Source organism: Acanthaster planci, linkage group LG13 (assembly GCF_054643075.1).
Source record: "Acanthaster planci isolate LZ-2023a linkage group LG13, COTS_SCS, whole genome shotgun sequence".
NCBI lineage: Eukaryota > Metazoa > Echinodermata > Asteroidea > Valvatida > Acanthasteridae > Acanthaster > Acanthaster planci.
Window position 1 is genome coordinate 13,197,769 of NC_141789.1, and position 19,155 is coordinate 13,216,923.

The 19,155-nt window shown below is 42.6% G+C and overlaps 1 protein-coding gene across 4 annotated transcripts in view; it reads right to left on the bottom strand.

Annotated features, from left to right (window-relative positions):
• Positions 1-19,155, bottom strand: part of LOC110983358 (high-affinity choline transporter 1-like) — a 49,168-nt gene that overhangs the window by 29,642 nt on the left and 371 nt on the right. The window contains exons 1-3 of one of the 4 annotated variants that reach the window (XM_087144685.1): positions 11,855-12,196; positions 5,237-5,327; positions 4,366-4,645 (exon numbers count right to left, since the gene is read on the bottom strand). In XM_087144685.1, coding sequence (XP_087000811.1) covers positions 4,366-4,531 — 166 coding nt within the window. In that variant the 5' untranslated portion in view covers positions 4,532-4,645; positions 5,237-5,327; positions 11,855-12,196. Of the gene's footprint in view, positions 1-4,365; positions 4,646-5,110; positions 5,328-11,854; positions 12,197-19,155 lie in introns of those variants that run through there. The other 3 variants (XM_022242558.2, XM_022242559.2, XM_022242557.2) reach the window with 3 other exon arrangements.

Sequence of the window (19,155 nt, forward strand, 5' to 3'; positions counted from 1 at the left end):
GACGAAAGGACTTGAAGGAAGGGACAAAACGTAGGCAATGGTGACGGCAGTGGTGTCTTCTACGAAACCATCCGTACTGGCACCGACGTCAAGTTGGGCGGAAAGGAAAGTGGATGAGGGGGGTTCGGAGGAAGCCACAAGGAGAGCCATGAGTGAAGCAACTCACTCAGCAGGATTAATCAATCGCCACAAACCATTTGTTGGAAGGGCTCAGGGCTGGCCAATCGGTTTGGCAACTTATACGGGGAACGACAGATCGTGATGAGCACGCGTCAGATCGCCCACGGGATAAAATGTCAAGCGTAATACACGTCTGTAATGAACACCAACCCTGCTGTCAAAAATTTCTCAGTAACTCTCCTTCAACGGATTTCAGATTGAGATTACGCTGTCAAAATACGTCATACTCAAACAACAGGGGGAAGGGGTTGAACATGAGTAATTGCTCCATTTCAATGGCAAACACAAGGCTCGGGAAATTTTTTACAACTAGGTTCCTCTGCCATAAACAGTCAGGCTTTCAAACATGGGTGTTTCAGTTGAAATAATTTTCAGCAGACCTCAGAGCTTGTTTCTCTCACTTTCACGACCTCCTCAACTTTGTAAGGATACTAAGGAATAACCAAAAAATACACCGAACTCTGATTTACAGTTTATATATGTATCTTCCACAAAGGTCAAAATTGTCCAAACGTACGTTGTGCTGGACAGATGAAAACAGTTTCCTAATTAGTGCGACAAATTTGAAAATGATTTCGTTGGGCAGAATCCGTTCCAGGACTTTAAGAGAACACAGACGTCTGCGTCAAGCAATGGAAAACTCCCTGGCAGGAGGAACCAATAGTGTATTTTGTTTACCTTACCAAACAGTTTGAAAGATAATACATTTTGATTTAGCAGGGGGGAAAGCTAGCATTACGTACTGTGGAATAAAACTGGGATTTGAAATCAACCGAATAACTGTTGCTGTTAATGCCATAAAGTGTGCTATGACAGGTTTTGAGCTGGGACAGGTTGCTGTCTGAAACTCAAAACCATTTTCCATCCCCAGTGACTTTTTATAGAAATTGCTATCAATAATTTGGGGAGGGTCCGGTATGTACAAACCGGTATACAACAGAGACAACTGTGCGGAAATAACTTTCAAGAGGTGGTCTGCAAATGACACCGACAGAAAAAAAAAACTGTCGGCTTGCCAAGCACTCAGGACGAGATGTAATACGGCTAATGGATTGCGATACGTGTTTGCTCCCGTAGCATGCGTTCGGGAGCAGCGGCTTGGGATGTGTTGTTATATTACAAGCCATCACTGCTCATAATGCCAATGTTGAATTTACGATCTTGTTTGGCGAACCGACACGATCCCTTGTCAGTGAAGGGAGCCTTGGTCGGGCACATTTGGGAGATTGCGTTGGCTGCCAGGCTGCCTGATTGATCAACATTTTGCACAAACACAAGGTGACAGCAATTGCAATGCTTCTCTATTCTTAGACTTAGAGCTAGATTTACGTGACTTAAGTACAGCATACGGTAGATTCTTTTTCGCAAAGGTGAAAAACAAAAATTGTTCTATTGGAATTCCGCTGGGGACCTACATGTGTGTAACTTTATAAATGTGAAGTCTACATGTACATGTATGTCTGTAACCTACAAAAGCGAAAGAGAGGTTGAAGGACACTTGAGAGCAACTGCTGTTGTCTACCCACTCTCAGGTCTCCTCTTATGGGGAGGACACAACAGGTTTGTGCACATTCAAATGAAAAATGGTCATTTGAGCACAACTGCTGCTGTGCTCCCACTCTCAGGTCCCTTCCTTTAGGGACGACAATAGAGGATTATGCACATTCAAACGAAATATGAACACTTGAGTGCCACAGCTGCTGTGCACCCACTTGCAGGCCACTTTACCCCAAGGAGGGACACTAGAGGCTTGTGCCCATTCAAATGAAAAATGAAGACTTGAATACCACTGCTGCTGTACACCCACTCTCAGTTACCTTACTCTAGGAAAGATGCTCTAAGTTTGTGTGCATTCTGGTGAAAATTTACACTCAAGTGGCAAACTTGGAACTCCATTAACAGCAATAACAATATCTGGTTTTGCGATGTAAGTAACTGTGACCAACACTCCCCAAGAGTTTGTTCTTTCTTTCTTTTTTTTTCTCCTCAGTTTGTGCGCATTCTGATGAAAGATTTACGCTCAAGTGGCAAACTTCTGGCTCCATTAACAGCAATAACAGTATCTGGTTTTACGATACAAGTAAATGTGACCAACACTCCCCCCCCCACCTTGTCCTTTTTTTTTTAACCTGACATCAATTGTAATAATATTTAATTGTGATAAATACAAATGTGTTTTCAAATAAGCATACGGACAGATTGTAAAAAAGCGGTTATTACTAAATCCTTGAAACGCATGTACAAACATCTTGATTCTTCTCATGAATGTACAGTCATGCTTGGAACAATGAGGGGAACGTTCACATATGACACAGGCAAAAAGCATTCTGAGATCACTCATACATATGTATGTTCATGGACATGTACACGTACGTTATACAATGTTAAAATCGAGACTTCCAATTTGTCAGTTTGAAAACTACATGTAATTCCAGAGCTGGTCATCTTTCAAGAAACTTTGACTTTGGCCACTGCACGTCTTTGTGATAAAGCATTTATGACAAACAAATGTACAGTACAGAGGCCAGAAGGGAAATCCCTTCTGGCCTCTGTACTATACATTTGTACATGTACATGTAGAGTAGCTTGCCTGTGGCTGAAGTTACATGCATCAGGGCCTACATGTACCTTCCATACCGGTTTAGTATTGTTCTTTTCCACACCTACCCAGGGGGCAAGTTTTCCGTAAACAGAGCAATTGTCACTAAACCTGAAAAAAGTGAACCGGGAGCTGCATGTACTGTACATGCACAAACATAAATCACCACACTATAGGTAGCTGGGCACACACAGAGTACAAACCACACAATGAAGACCTAACAATACTGGCATTGTTAAAATAGAAACAAAGAACTTTACTTCATTCCCTCATGTACATGTAGTTTGTATGCCAATTGACTACACAGTGGATTTCTTGAAATCTGAATGGTTGCAACACAATGCTACATATGTACAATATACAATGCTGTCTATGAATTCACGCAAACAAGCTATTTGAGTAAGTACCAGTCCACACTAAACCTGTACGGTGGTTGCAGGCCAGCATAAACACGAGGAACATCTAACAAAAGAAACACGGTGCACCAACGGTTGGCATCCATCGTTATTGCACGGTGCTTCTTTGTTAGATGTTCATAGTGTACATGTACATGTAAAAAGGCCCCGAGTATTGCAGCATGCTATGGCCTGTACACAGTAGGGTTTCTAGGATGGACAGTTTATAAAACAAAAAAGAAGGGGGGGTGGGGAAGCCACTGGAAGGACCTTGCTCGGATTTGAGAAGTTTGGACAAAACAGGGCCCCCTAAAAAAGTTTTGCGGTGAAAGTGTAGGCTTCACATTTTAAAATGACATTTTTGAGGGTGCTCCTTTTTGGACTGAAATACTGGTACATTATTTCCAAAAGTCATCAATTAACCGGTCGAAAACCAAAAGGAGAGTGAGAGATGAGGAAAAAAGAATCTAATTCGTCTCTTGAACAACTGAAAAAATTTTTGAATATTTTTGCCCACTTTTTTGTTTATAGTGGGGCCCTTTATCATCATAGTACATGGCACCTTACACGTATTTTACTGGCCTGTAATCATATATGCCGAGTACTGGAGGGGAAAGCATGGCATCTTGGTTGAATTCCCGATAAATTAATGGATGCAGGGAGGGGGGGTCGGGGTTCTAGTCCTATTCCTGGCCTTGTGCTGTGTCCATGAGCAAGGCACTCTACCTACACGTACAAATTTACTACTCACTGCAGGTTAACCCAACAGTGAAACTACCGGTAGGCAACTGCTCATACACAAATCGGTTGGTACATGTGACCACAAAAATCGGAGAATTGCCCCTATGGGTGTAAGTGGAACGACTGCGCGTGGTGTCCTGTATCTCGGGGAGGCAATGCAAAAATCTTTCTCCATTTTATCTACACAAAAACCAAGGAATGCCCACGCTATATGATGAGCACGTAAGCAAAGCCGGCTATTGCCAGGATTTCGCCTGCACGTTGAAAAATAAAATTCACGACCCATTTTCCCCATCCAAATTTTGATCTTACTTGATCAGTGTTGTCTAAATGTTTCAACCTGAAACTCCGCACCCTTCCCCTGAGCTACATGTACATACGTGCTAATGAACGTGCACGATATTTCTTGTTCTGAGCATGGCATCCACATGGAAGAATTCAACGTCCTACCTGTCATGGTAAAGATGCCCACAAAGAGGCCGATGTTCCTGCCGGCCAGCATCACATCCTCCGAGTCATTTTTTCCCTTGCTCTTGCGGGCCGCCCAGAGTCCCACGCCCAGGATGAGCAGGTAGAAGACAATAATAGCGATCACCCCTCCCCAGTGCACTGCCATCTTGGATTCTTGCTCGAGCCGGAAGGACCGATTCTCGGGGGGGGGGGGAAATTGAAACTAAAAACGGGGGGTATGCCTCAGATCCAACAATGTCTTGAAACTTGTTGAAACTTTCTGAAATGCAAGAATGACAATAAGAATTTCATTTTTGTGTTTATTTTGGCAGAAAACAGTACTAAGAAAAGGCAATTTCAACTCCAGAGAACAGAAGGGAGCAGAGAAGATAAACAACCTTTTTTTGAAAAACCAAAATTTGACAGTAAAACAAATGATGAACAACGTACAGTCAACTTTCCCCTAGGCCTGTCCGACGCATAAATGTCTTCCAGTAATTTTGCACACGGATAAAGACAGTCCCTGGGAATCGTGTCATCTTTTATTCAAGAAAATTAAAGGACATTTAAACTTTGGAAAAATGTCGAAGGACCAAAATGCAGTGGCGCAGCCGAGTCCCTCACAAGTCTTTCCAAGCGTCACCAGTCTCTTCAAATCCATCACGAGCCAATCAGTCTTAAGCTAAGTCAAAAGTTATTCAAATAAAAATGTGACAAAAGCATCCCTCCTGATCAAAAACCTTACTTGGGGTTGCTCTTGTGAAGGGACTCGCGATGGACTCGACTTCAACACTGCCAAAGTAACGACCAATCACTGTTTTGCATCAATGGCCCGGTCTGCTGCAACACCAAAGCGGAGCCCGTTACGTACTTTGAGCGCACTGGTGGTGTTAACTGATGCCCTTAGGTGCTCCACTTGAAAACCAGCCAACTGGAAGATGTGGTCACAGAACGGCAATCACCTGAATAAGAAAACAGACACTGTGCTTCAGTGGGTTCCCCGGCGCTGGAATACCGGCACACAGAACGGTGTATGCACATTTTGACAATACGCCTCACTGTGGCAAAGCAATTGAGAATGACTCACTCTGACAGACAGAATCGTCAGTGGGGGGGGAGTGATGTCGGTTAGAGTAAAGAGATTGCCAGCAATCAGCGAGCTTCTGCAGGGGGGGTTCTTGAGAAACCGTGACGGAGGTAATCGCCCATTTTGTCTCCGGTAATTGGCTTGACTCATTTAGGCACCAGGTGGCAAATTCATTAATTCCGTGGAAAGTCACGAGGGAGGGGGGAAGGATGAGAGGAGGGGGGGGGATTAGTGGGCATGCTGGATGCGGTGCAATCCGGCAACAACTTGCACTGGCATCTCAGTGTAAAATGAATCAAGGAGAAACCTCGACGGCAAATTGAGTCTCCTTTCAAATCCAACAGCCAAATGACCTCCACGGAAGAAATTGGCTACCTCCAAATTAAACTTGCATTAGTACTGCAGTACACAGCATTCTGAACACAGCCCTGTGGCCCATGACATCAATTCTTCACTTCCTTATACAAGTGTCTCCCCACAAACAACTACCGGCATGGTGGCAAAATGCTACCCACTTGAAACATATCAATCGGAAAAGGGAACTACACTGTAACACATGTGATCTAAAATAAGCTTTGTAATTCTTCTCTTATCAGCTTGATATTCTTTGTATTTCATATTACTTGTTTTTTTGGTGATTCAGAGATATGGCCAATAAACGAGAGCCGCATTTTATCTAATGGCCCATCCGCCCGTCTATCGGATGGGCATTTTTGTTGGGGGGGGGATGGAGGAGAGGAGATGAGATGTTTGGTAACCCTCCAATAAATGCGATTTGGACAATCAAATCCACTCACTTACAAGTACAGAATGCTTGACAGAGACACAGCTCAGTCAGTTTCATTACGCTTTCCTGCAACCTGTAAATGAAATTGATTGGATCGTCCTTTTTGGGGGGACATCTTACATGCATCCTCTTCCCACCCCTCCCTTCTCTTTCAATTCTTGCCACCTGAAGGACAGACACTTTTTGAACCGCTCCTACCAAACTCGTTTGGTGCTTTTGGGGGGGGGATGGTTAACTAACCCTTCCATGAATACAATTCGGATAATCAAATCTTTTCATCACAAAATCCAGCCAGTTGTGTCCAAAGAGAGAGAGGATTTACACTTACATGTACATGTAGTTTACTTTTATCATGCGCTCCTGCTGTCTGTCAATGAAATTCATTGGGCTGTCGATTTCATGACATCCCATACGAGTCCCATTTCTCCCCCCCCCAAACTGTTTTCAATTCTTGCCAGCCAAAGGACATGCACTGTTTTTTATCAAACTCTGCCACTGGAGAAGAGGCAAGTTTTGAAAATCTTCCGTGAAACCCCGAGGACAAGCAAGCAAAATTGATTTGGTGGAACTTTCTACGTTACATGTACATAGTTTGATCAACCGATCTGCATGTACCGCGGTACAGTGCATGCACCAGAGACTTGAAATAAGAAAAACCTGCATTCAACCATAACTATTGGATTTCGAAAGTGATGCCCAGAACACTACCTGTACATGTACGCTGAAATGAACTGAGGAGTAGAAACCCTTTATGCCATACTGAAAAGGCTACTGGAGGTGGGCAAAGTATGACTGCCCTCTGCACTAAAGCACCAGAATAAGTCCAAAAGTCCTCGCCTACCAGTACGGGATAATATTATGCAGTTGCAATACACGTATCAAAATAATACATGCATCAAAATGCCAAATGGGTAATTCCAGAAATTAGGGGTCCATTTATTTTCGTGTCCCTGTCACATCTGACCTATGATTTTGTAAGTTCGGAACACCTAATTTCCAGGAGTGATGAATTAATGCAAATTAGGCTGCCTAACAAATAGTAACAGTTTGAAACCAATTCTGGTGATATTTCCATGTCAAATAACAAAGGTCAGATGTACAGTGTAGCAGGGACACCAAAATGTCACACTTTTGGATCCCTAATTTCTGGAATTACCCAAATGACAGATCAACACTTTCCTTATAACATGTACGTACAGGATGTGGACATGTACAGTACATGTACACACGCATGAACTTCATATCAATTAATGAAACTACCTGGGCCCATTCTAACGTTAATAGGGAAAAGGTACATGTACATGTACCATGCATTTTAAGGCAAAGCCCAAATGCTATTAAAAGGACAAATTTGACAGCCCATACATATACATGTAAATCCAGTAGGACATTAAAGAAGGCTCTACTATTTGATTGTTTTTCCCCATTTGGGACTTGTGTATGCTAGAGCTGCCATTCTGAACAGCACAGGTGAAGAAAAACCAGTGAAATACCGGTACATGTACATACCTGCACTGCATCCACAAGGATTATAATTCAAAACTGGAGAGAGGAGACATTTGGAGGCAACACGGTAAACATTTATCAGTGTACGTTTACATGCCAATGCCCTGAACTCAACTGGACACCGGTGATAAGGTACCATAGGGACAAAAATCAATACGAAAATGTGCTGTGGTACCGGTGACATGAAGGAAAAACATGAGCATGTGAGGCTGTTGACCGTGTGTTCACACACATACATGTACATGTACCACACTGCCAGGTATAAACCTACTGTGGAAATTAAGTAAATTATGATGGACAGCAAAACGTCCATTCTCCTATTCATGCATCTGCCGTACCTGCACGGCACCGGTACTAAGACAGAGAGTTTTATTGTACATGTGTCTTGTCTAGCGACCTGTCCACCTGCCTTTTGGATGGGCATTGTATGATTTTGGACGGGCACGCGTACATGTACACTGTACACGTGTGACAAGAAGGCCAACTGTACCGTACTCTTCAAAATAAAACAACCCTTATTTGCTAGACTCTGCAGCTCATAGAAGATGTAGTTGCCAAGTCTGTGAACAGGCCGCATGGTGACAAGTACCACATAGACATGGTGCCCCGAGTGACCATAATAACTCTGAACGCAAAAGCAAGGACGCACCGACAGCAAAGAACAAATATTTACCATTCTGCCAGAAATGACTGGGAACCTTCAGGTGCGCAATACTGCCAGTCATGGGATGATTTTGTTTGGTTTAATCCCAGGGACAGACTGAACCCAATTTTGGCACCTTTTTGGGACAGTACATGTGTTTTAGGAACCCTCCAATGAATGTGACTTTGTAAAAGTCATTCACTTGTATATAATGCTCAAGAGAATGGGTAGATTCTATTGCTTTTGTCACCCATTCCTACTTTTTGTAAATAAAACTGAGAGGGTGGTCTGATTTGTGTTTTTTTACATCCTTATGTGACCCATTCCCCCCCCCTTTTCAATTCTTGCCAGCCACAGGACAGACACTTTCAACCTGCACAGCTGAAGGACGGAGAGTTTTAGCAATCCTGAATGAAACCCCCAAACACAAGCAATCAAAGTAAGCACATGTCACTTTCTAGTTTGATCGCTAGATCTACTGTACCAGCAGGTGAAGTAACAAAGCGTGCATGACAAACACGACATTATAATTGGTTTTCAAACGGGATGCCGACAGAACTACGGCTACTGGTATGCACTGAAAACTGTGGAGAGGTAAACTTTCACACTGGAACGGTTACCGCAGATTGGCAAAACTGGCCATCTGTAAAGGCAAAAGATTAATGTAAAGGGTACGAGTATTAACATTCATATAATCCAGACCTAAATAACAGATGTGCACAGCACCAGTGTGTTTCCTAATTACATGGACATGATTACACTGTGTATGTGCTCGTAAACTTTTAATAAAATATCCCCGCCCCCCCAAACATCAGCCGTGAGCAGATGCATTGTGAGGCAGAGCATATTGCTCACCTAGGGAGAACCGAACACTGTAAATTTTGCCAGCCCACACAAAAATACATGTAGTATGCGATGTGAGATGGGTCTACTTACTTTTCTATGGTGGAGCACGGACCAAGCTCTTTCATCAAATCACTGAAGACCGTTTCAACATGCAAGGAAAACTTTACACTCTGTGTCCATTTTCCCAATGAGATGCCTACATGTATAGATTTGGGACCATCTGGCGTTGCTTTGCACCATGATCTACCGGTAGATGAAATGGTGCTTTATAAATCCTACTACCACTGACTAGGGTATATGATTGTTGCTGCTGTTGTTAGTTGAAATTGCTGTTTACAGACTTGTACATGTGCATGCTTGAGCTGCCCCTCTGAATGGTAGCGGTGGAAAGCAATAATGCAAATCCTACAAATATGATTGTAAATGTACTTCAAACTGTACATTTACATTTTCTGACTTCACTGATGAAATTCCACAGTTTTTATTATTTTACAGACGTTTTTCTCATGGCAATAACTTGAACAAATTACTCATGAAAATTTTGGTTAAGTTGATCTAGCCAACAAAGACACGTACATACATGCACACAGCGGAAATTTGGCGGAGCCTACGGAGCCCAATGCTGCACAAAAATCTAAAAAATCAATTTCAAAAATATAATACCAGGCATATGCAAACAGGTTCTCGCACTTCAAATGCTGCTATGACAGAAGGGATAAATTTCCGTGTAGCTGTGGTTTGTAATGTAGGCTACACAATGCATATATATTTATGCCAGCTGTGAGAACCCAACTGGACATCAGTGATGAGGAAAGGACGAAAATCAATGTGGAAGTTTGGGGCTGTGGTGCCGTTATAATGAAAGACACACAAGAGCATGTTTGGGTGTATTGACCGCAGGCACGTGTACACCCAAACAGGTGCGTGTTCAACTTGGTTACAGTATAAAAAAATGTACATGTACATGTACTTGTTCAGGTGCCAACCCCAATTCAGTGTTGTGACAGACAACATGTGAGAAAGTGTGTTGTTCGTGTTTGGATGTGCGGGCATAGTATACATAGTGTGGACCTCTGCACAAAAGAAGTCCACATAATGTAGGGTACGATGGTGTTGTGTGGACTCGTACATGTCCACACAATGTTTCCCTCTCTGAAAAACAGCGTCAGAGGCATTTTGAGGCCAGGGTTATCCGTGGCAAACTGAAGAGGAACAGTCCAGGGAATCATCATCAAGAATCCAGCTCGAAGGAGTTATCCTAGTCGGAGAAAAAGGAGCATTTTCCTCAAGTTTCCTTAACTTCAGGAGAACAAACGAACGTCCACACTTTGTACCGTGAAACAGGTGTGGATGTTCTTGTACTGTACGTGCAACACAAAACAAGGCCAAGGGCGTCAGTCAGGTTACCTGTAGCAGTGTTTTTCGTGGGGATTTATACCGGTACATGTCAATCTCTGAAAGTGTTTCAACGGTTCAAGGCCCCCAAACATTTTACACTCGTGACTAAGTATGAAACATGCAAGCTTTAATTTGAATGAATCACTACAGCACTTTTGCACAGCCATTCCCTTTTGTAGTAAAGGAACGGAACCGATTTTGCCTTTCAGCTTTGACAACATCGGTTTGAATGGCAAACACAATCACAGTATTCTCTGGGATACATTTTTTTCCTTTAAAAAAAAAAAAAAGTTTATGAATAGGTAAGGTAAAGTGTATTCCCTATAGCTCTGACCCTTCATGTATGCTCCGACAGATGTACATCCAAGCCCCCCCCCAGGGGAGAGGGCTTGAGCATCATGAGCTACATGTATTTATGGGAGTAAATTCCAGTCCTACCCCTCCCTCTCTCCTCCCCCATCCCCCACCCCCCAAAATCCTGGGTATGCCGCTAGACGCAGCAGCTGACAAGCTGACAAACTTAAAACTGATCACATCCGAGCACTTTTTGCAGGCAATTCGATACTCTGCCACATTGTGAATGGCCTGTGTATGAACTCGAGCGGAAGCGACCAAAAAAAAAAAAAAAAAAAAAAATGATTGGCAGAAACATGAGCCAAGTTGAATTTGCTGATTTCTTTGCCTGGTGCCCCCAGATACATGTAGGTTGTCCATTTGTCAACCGGGCGCGTCGAACCTTTCAGCATCTGTATTTGTGGGCATTTAGCCAAAACCCCAGCAAACCTGCTGAGCATGCCAATGCATCTAAATACACTACCTCACTTGTTCAAGCGATGCCACTCAGGTAAAAAGACACCCAATTTTTTCAAAGTACACACAATTGATGACAGCAGGCACGACCGTGGCTCATCCACTCAAAAAGCTCCCCATCCGGGTGCGAACATTTGCACAACAGATTCAGACACAGGGTGTCAGATACCTACTTCTCCCCTTAACTCATCACAAAACAAAATATAAAAAGTATACATGTAGGTACAAAATTTTCATCCAAAAAATGGAGGTGAAAAAAACCCAATTATTTCCAATACAAGTACATATAAGTTAAAATCAATGGTATGTACAGGCAGTGTAAAAAGCCAACTAAAAGTTGATGGGAAAAAGTAGTCGCTGACAGGAAAAAGTAGTCGTAGATACTATGCATCTAAGTAATCTAACTACGAACCTCTGAAGTTTCCAATATCCTTCCTCTCCTCAAGGCATTTCGTTTGGGTTCCACTGTGTTATCGGTCTCTCCTCCACTGCAAACAAACCGTGCCGAGCCCCGCCGAGAGGAATCACCAAAAACAACCTGCTGTTACAGAGACGACAGCAGCAGACAGAAAAACCGGCAGGCGCGTAGGCAGCCGACTGCAAAAAAGGTGTACCGCCGGTCTTAAAATCCGCCACCCACGAACCGAAAAAAATAAAACAGGAGAAAGAGAGAGACAGACTGAAGAGCCCAGCGTTGAATTCAATTTCATCACGGCCCTTGGCCCAAGCGTCAATATTCATTTCGTCTTGACGTCACGGCAGTTACATCCCCCCCCCAACCAAATTGATTTTCACCCCGGTGGAATATGACGGAGGAACTGCTAATCAGGTCTAATGAATTACAGTAGCAGTCTGTGACTCTCGCCAATAATTTATGGGAATTTTAGTAAACTTCCCTCCCCCCCCAAAAAAATTGAGTATCTGGTCTCGAGAGGCATTCTGGCCGATTGCTCTGGTAATAAAAAGATTGATCACCGTCTCCCAGTATGATGCGACAGGCAAGGAGCAGGCTTGTCAAACAAAGCAAGGCTAATAACAATCCCTGGAAAGGAGAACTTTTGTTTAAAAAAGCCTTGCACTATGGACATATTGGTTTACCAAGACAGTAAAGCACTATCCTTGACATGATGATTACAGTGTGCAGCTGTGCGGTTCAATTATGATGTACAAAAAAAAAAAAGGAGAAAAAATAATTATTTTTAAAAATTAAATCATCGCCATCCCCGCCCCCAAGAAAAATAACTGTCAAAAGCCCCGACAAAATGTTGGCAGTTTCCCTGGAGTACTCTGTTTTGTAATGCGGTAAATGATTGGCTACATGTACACGTTAACTTGTATCAGTGAAGGCTGAAATTCAGTAATACAGTGTACATGTCATGCAGACAAATCTATCACAAATTTCTTTGCATGAGTTTCTGAGGGGCTGAGAGGCATTTTTTTTTTTAATAAAACTTCTTTATTTATTCTACCTGAAACCGTGCCTCTAAATTGTTTCCTTGAATTAATTTTTTTGCATTACTTTCCATCACACTGGAAAGGTTTTGTGAAATCAAGCACAAGAAAGAACTTTTGTGGGAGGACAAAAGCCTTTCACCCTTTGCAGATAACGGATTTCAGGCAAGGCTGAATATTGCAGGCGTCCACTGCACATCTTAAGAACTGTATCGCTTTCCTTGAGGGCCAACCACAATGGCAATGTTGAAGACAAACTGAGCAATACGACTATTTCAAACAGCCTGAAATATTCTGTCCTTTCAAAAACGATAAATGGTCAAGGTTATACCTCTACATCAGTCCCCTGCAAAATGACCAGAGCGATTGTAAGTACAAAACGTACGTCTGGACGAACACATCCGGTGCTTACAGGCAATTTTAACCCGCCATTAGCATAAGTTGGCCCATTTCAATTTCAGTCTCATGTATGTGTGCTTTTCATTTTGCAAACATACCGGGCGGGGGAAAAAAAAGGGAATAAACCCTCTCTGTGACAGCGTACATTTGATCGATCGCTCTGACTCCGCTAACGGATTATTCTATATCCGCTTTAGGTAGTGCTTTTTTTTTTTTGTTTTTTTTCCCAGGCGTAAGTTACATCTTTGAAAATCTCCGGCGGGGCCGTAATCCAATTACTGTTCTGCGTCTGCCGCGATAATCCCAAGTTAAATTTGATCAGCATATCCCACCGTCAAGTACACTGTACAAGTACGTACACGCATCAGTATGTACCGTTTGTGCCATTGCAAGGTTTTATGAGGGTGGGACTGTAGTCTTCATTTTGGGAAACTTGGAGAGAGGGGGGGGGGGCAAAGACGTGCTGATCCATAGCCGACGACTGGAATTCAAATGGATTTGGCATATACATTTTCCATTTTGGTTTTCAAAAGCAGCGGTTTCCAGGTCACAGATGCAGACAGACTGTGGGCTGTGTCGTATGGAATTTTAAAGTTCCTACACGGGTTGCATGAGTGTTGCCTAATTTCTCGAGTGACATCCAAATTTTTATTTTTGGATAATGAAATGAATCAATTCATGTAGGTACATGTAAATGTACCAGCATGGTAAAATCCCCCCAAAGATTTGTTTGGCATAATAATCCCCACAGAAGAGGATACTGCATAGAGGGTGCAGACCGCTAATTCAAGTGAGAATTTCTGGCCAGCTCATTAGCATTAAAAGTGCCCCCACAGTATGTTTTGAAAGAGGAGATTGCTTGGCCCCAAAAATGGTGAGATTGTGTAAATCCTTGCCAGGATCAACTCCCTGGGTCTTTGAGCTTTCATATGACAGCAGAATGGCTAAAAACTAAGGTTGAAAAATGGTCCTAAGTGCCCGAGAAAGTTGAGGGTTGCCACTTGAAAAATGGCCGCAATCAGACTTCGGTAAAATCACTTTTGGGGGGGGTGATTTTGTTTTGCGAGAATAGTTAAAAAATGTAATTGGTTAACCCACAAAAATTGAAAAGAAATTGGAAGATTAGTGACCAGACAAGAATTTCATTTGTGTTTCAGAAATCTCAGGGATGTTGATATGCATGTTCTTGGGTCCTGAACAGTGCTGATTTGACACTTTTTTCAATGGGGCTTGAATTGGCGGACTGTACCCTTAAGAGTACACTGCCCAGCTCCTGATTACAACTCTTCACTTCATTCTCTACTTTCATGGTTAACCATACCGTCACCACAAAAGCCGTCAGGAACTACCCGGGGTACCTGGTATTATTACACATGCTATTCCACTTCAAAGTCAAAGGGCAAACCTGTAACCTTACACAAGACCACAGTACCAGCCCTAAATGCATGTGAACAGCTAAACCACATGCAGACAAGGATATTTCTATTTAACCAGGATAGATACGGTTTGAGGTTTATTAATCAGCAAGTTCTGGAAAGGTTCTTGGGCAGGCCATAGTCACACGGCCGAGGACAACAGACAGACAGGCAATGACGAGGTTTACTGGTTCATGTGTACTTTGTATATGCACTGAACATACATACACACGTGATGCACCTATGTACTGTACATGTAGTTGGTATCCAGCCTGTACATGTACTGTAGATCATGTCAAGTCACAAGATTTGGAATTTCAAGACTTTAAGGGATTTTTGTTGGAACTGTAATAAAATTACGGTGTGAGTGGAGTGAAAAGGAAATGTGTCCGGATCTTACCACATCAGTTACCGGTACATTACAGAATACACTCACACAGAAACTCATGGCACATACATGTACATGTACATTGTACACTACACGTACATGTACATGAGCATAAATCTCCAACTTACAGTAAACTAAACGTGGGAAGAGCAAGTCGTATAAAGTGGCTGGGCTCAATTTTCCCAAACACATTACAAAAATCCTCTAAAACCCTCCACATGGAATTAAACAGGGTCTACGAAAATTACGTTTTTGCATGGAGGTTCCACTGGCCAGAGAAACACATAGCGGATGTCATCATCCACTAGTGTCTTTAGGTGTAAATGTTGAAAACAACTCCAGATAAGAAACATTTCCACCACGTGGCAGTCCTCGGCTTGAAGTATTCCAGTGACACTAACGAGATTGTGAGAATTTTTCAACGGCGTTCTGTGTACACACCTCCGTTTGTCAAATGCGCGGTGTATTTTTCCCTCTCCTGTCAAGCCGGTCGGAAATAGTTCATCAAAGTCCCGCCCCGCAAATAGGAGGAAACAATTGATCAAGTCTCACCTGCCCGCATCAGAACTAGCAGAGACAGTCTCCCCTCCCCCTTAAAACAAACGGGCAGCCGTATAAGAAATCAATCGGTATTGGACAAGTACACGTATGATTGATTAACCGGCTTTAATTAACTTTCCATGAACAGATGGCTGGGAACCACTGATGGTACAGGCTGAGGGGTGACGCGTCGATAGCCATCGACCTGCCTACGCACTGCTGCTTGAGATGTGTACATTTCCTGGCGTGCGATCAGCCCATAAGAAATGGAACGACTGGTAACAAATGTGGAATCATTTCCGATGGAATCGATACCGGCCAGGCAGATGAGAAAATCTCAATCGAACATCGAGTATTGTCTGCACGAAGCATTCATACGGAGGGACTGTTTTTGTTTAATTTTTCAGCGGATCATTTCCAGCGGGCAATTTTTTTTCTCCCCTCAAGTGTTGAATGAATAATTCAATCTAGTGGTGAATCACATTCAAACACTACGTAGACTGGATCTCCGCGTGTAATGAACGCCACATTAAGTACTTTCATTCAGTCAGATCAATGAACCCCGAAGGAGTTTTGCCTCTTTGAAGCTCGGCATTACATACGCTTGTTGAGTGTTTTCCCTGCCTTCAAATCCTGCCTCTTAATGTACATACAGTACAGTATACGTCCACCTGCTCTGTCCCATTTACACAAAAGAAATCAGTATCACGAAAATGAATGTACATGTTTTATAGTACGGTGAGTCTTACACATAGGTAGATGTATTGAGCATCTTTATTTAAGGCATTAAAAATGAATGCCTCTCACGGTGCCTAAACTTGGTAGAAATTAGTGATGATTGGAACGGTTCCTGAGGAGAGTAATGGGTTTGTAACTTTGTTCACGATCTAAAGAGGGCAGTGCATGGATGTACTTCATGTAGCATGCTGCCTAGTCATTTCATCTCTAGTGTCCTTAGTTACAGGGTGCTGAGAAGGGCAAATTTGCACTCAAATGGATCTGGAGCTCATTTGAACAATATCTGGGGTCAACACTTCTGTGAGCGTGTGAGATACGCGCACTCAATGCGCATGCATGGATTTGGGCAGCAAGTAAACTATAAATGCTTGGCCGTTGGTAGCCGTGACGTATTTTCTCTTCAACAAAATTTGGTGAAAGGTACCCACACATACCCTTCCAAGTGCCCCATTATGGAGTGATGGTAAAGCCTATCGACCTGGTGAATGGGTGTACAGGGAATGACACAGCACGGTGCATTCTTCTGGTCTGTATACATACAAGTACCTTGTTCAGTGTTCGGCAGTTTACGTGTACATGCCAGAACGAACAATAGGGGGGGGAGGCAGACTTTGCCTGCCAATAAGAAGGCAAGTTTGAGTGACGACTGTTGGAAAAACCTTGACCCGAACTATTTCTTCTTTGTCCAAAATCCTGGACCCTGAACTGAATGGCAATACAAGTACTTCGTGTTTGAGTTCAAATTTTGAATAGTAGATTTTTATTTTCTCGAGGTGATACCAATAGTATGCTAGAATCTCTACATGTACTGTACATTTCAAGACCCCAATGCCACGAGAGAATAATTAACTTGGGCAACATTTTTTTCCAGTAAAATGAACAGGATAAGTGATTTGATAAATAATCCTTCACTCAACCTTCTGAACTAATTGTTCGGGGATAAACAACAAAAAATCATGGCAGCATAGATACCCACATGTACATGTACGTGTATACACGTACCTTGCACTGCTACATGGTGGACCATGGACTCTACACTTGTCCATCTAAATCAGAGATTTCATATACTGCCTGTATCTGCTCTGTGGCCATCCATTAGTTTTGCAGACCTTTCGTTGACATGATAACAAAACCCCTGATAAGAGCACAGTGTCAACATCTGCCAATCACTTTAACAAACTGAAATGCAGGTGATACTGACCCTAGCCTTCCAATCTAAGTTACACGTATTTGAGGTCAGGGCCCCAGCCCAGCCCCGCCCACCCGGTAGCACAATTGTGTGCACAAAATTTGGAGGAAACTGCTCTCGTGTGCAACATGTATATGCATTCATGTTTTACTTTTCATCTTATCTAAAAGCGATTGAACTGTGCGAATACACTGTATACACATGTTTATGGTACAAATAGTGTATCTCAAGAGATTTAATTTGGCCAAACTTCACCTATCCATTAGCTGATATGAGTACGACATGCAGGGGCCTATGTCACTTGACTCCTTGTAGGTACGTTCATGATGTACAGTGCCCTGTTAAGTTAATACGTTTAGACAAGTACTAGCACTTGCCACATTTTATTTCCAAGGTTCCAGTTTCTACCTGTTAATTGGTACTTTTAGGACACCTCTTTTGTGCCACTCATTTAGAAAAATGCTCACGTTCCTGTGGCATTAACCTTAATGCTGGCACAGTTTTCATTCATTTTATTAGGCACTGTGCATATATCACTTTAAGGACATAACGTTAGACTAAATGGAGAGAGATAAAATGTGACTGAGGAGGGAGGTCTAGGGTACAGTGTGTAGAAGGGGGCAGGAAAGTCCACTTATTGCTTATGTTACAACTCCCTGTAAATAATACAACGCCAAATCAAAATTTAGCTCAATTACAGAATACCCTGCCACCCCGCATGATCAACCTCATAGCCAGGTACAGGTCAAAGTGCCACACTCTTCTCAATGGATTTTCACCTTGTACCCACGTAACCAGTCATTTCAGGGGTCCTTTTTTGTATTCTGCAATTACTCCTTAAAATTATACGGGGTTCATTTCCATTAGCACCCTGTTCCTATAATAAGGAAACAAAGTCCACTTTCTCACACTAACTAAAATTTTGACCTTAAGGAACCATTACTCAATCCTGATATGCCTAGTTTAGGTAAATTTTGACCAAATTTAAGCAAGAAAACTTCAAATTTCTAACCCGAGTTTAGCAAAAGACAACCACTCAGTTGAATCATGCCATTTTGTTTTTTGTACGGTTACCCGACTCAGGATTTTTGGATTCATCAAAACATATCTCCATCTAGGTCAAGGAAACAGATTACATTCCCTTATTTGTCGTTCACAGCTACCTTCGGGGCGGTCATGTACGCTGCCATTTTGCCCGAATGTTTCCCTCAAAAACCAAAACCCCTGTTTTCTTTCTGATATGAATGAGGACATTACCAACAACTTGTTTAGATAAGCTATTTCGAAAAAGTAGAATTTAATCCCTAAGTTATAGGAACCGGTTGTTAAAGGTAATGAACCCCAATTATACAAATGGATGCCCAGAAGAACAACATGCCAATTATTGAGCTTTTTGATACGATCCTAGCTCCACGTTCCAATGCACATTACTCCCAGGTGCACTAACATGTGTTAGCGTATAGTCGCCAGTTTCCTTATCATGCACATTTTGCCACTAATTAATATATACCATGCTTACTGTGAAAACCAATCAAACTTGACAATAGGCTAGGTGGCGAAATAAGGGACCTGGCGACTATACGGTCACGCAT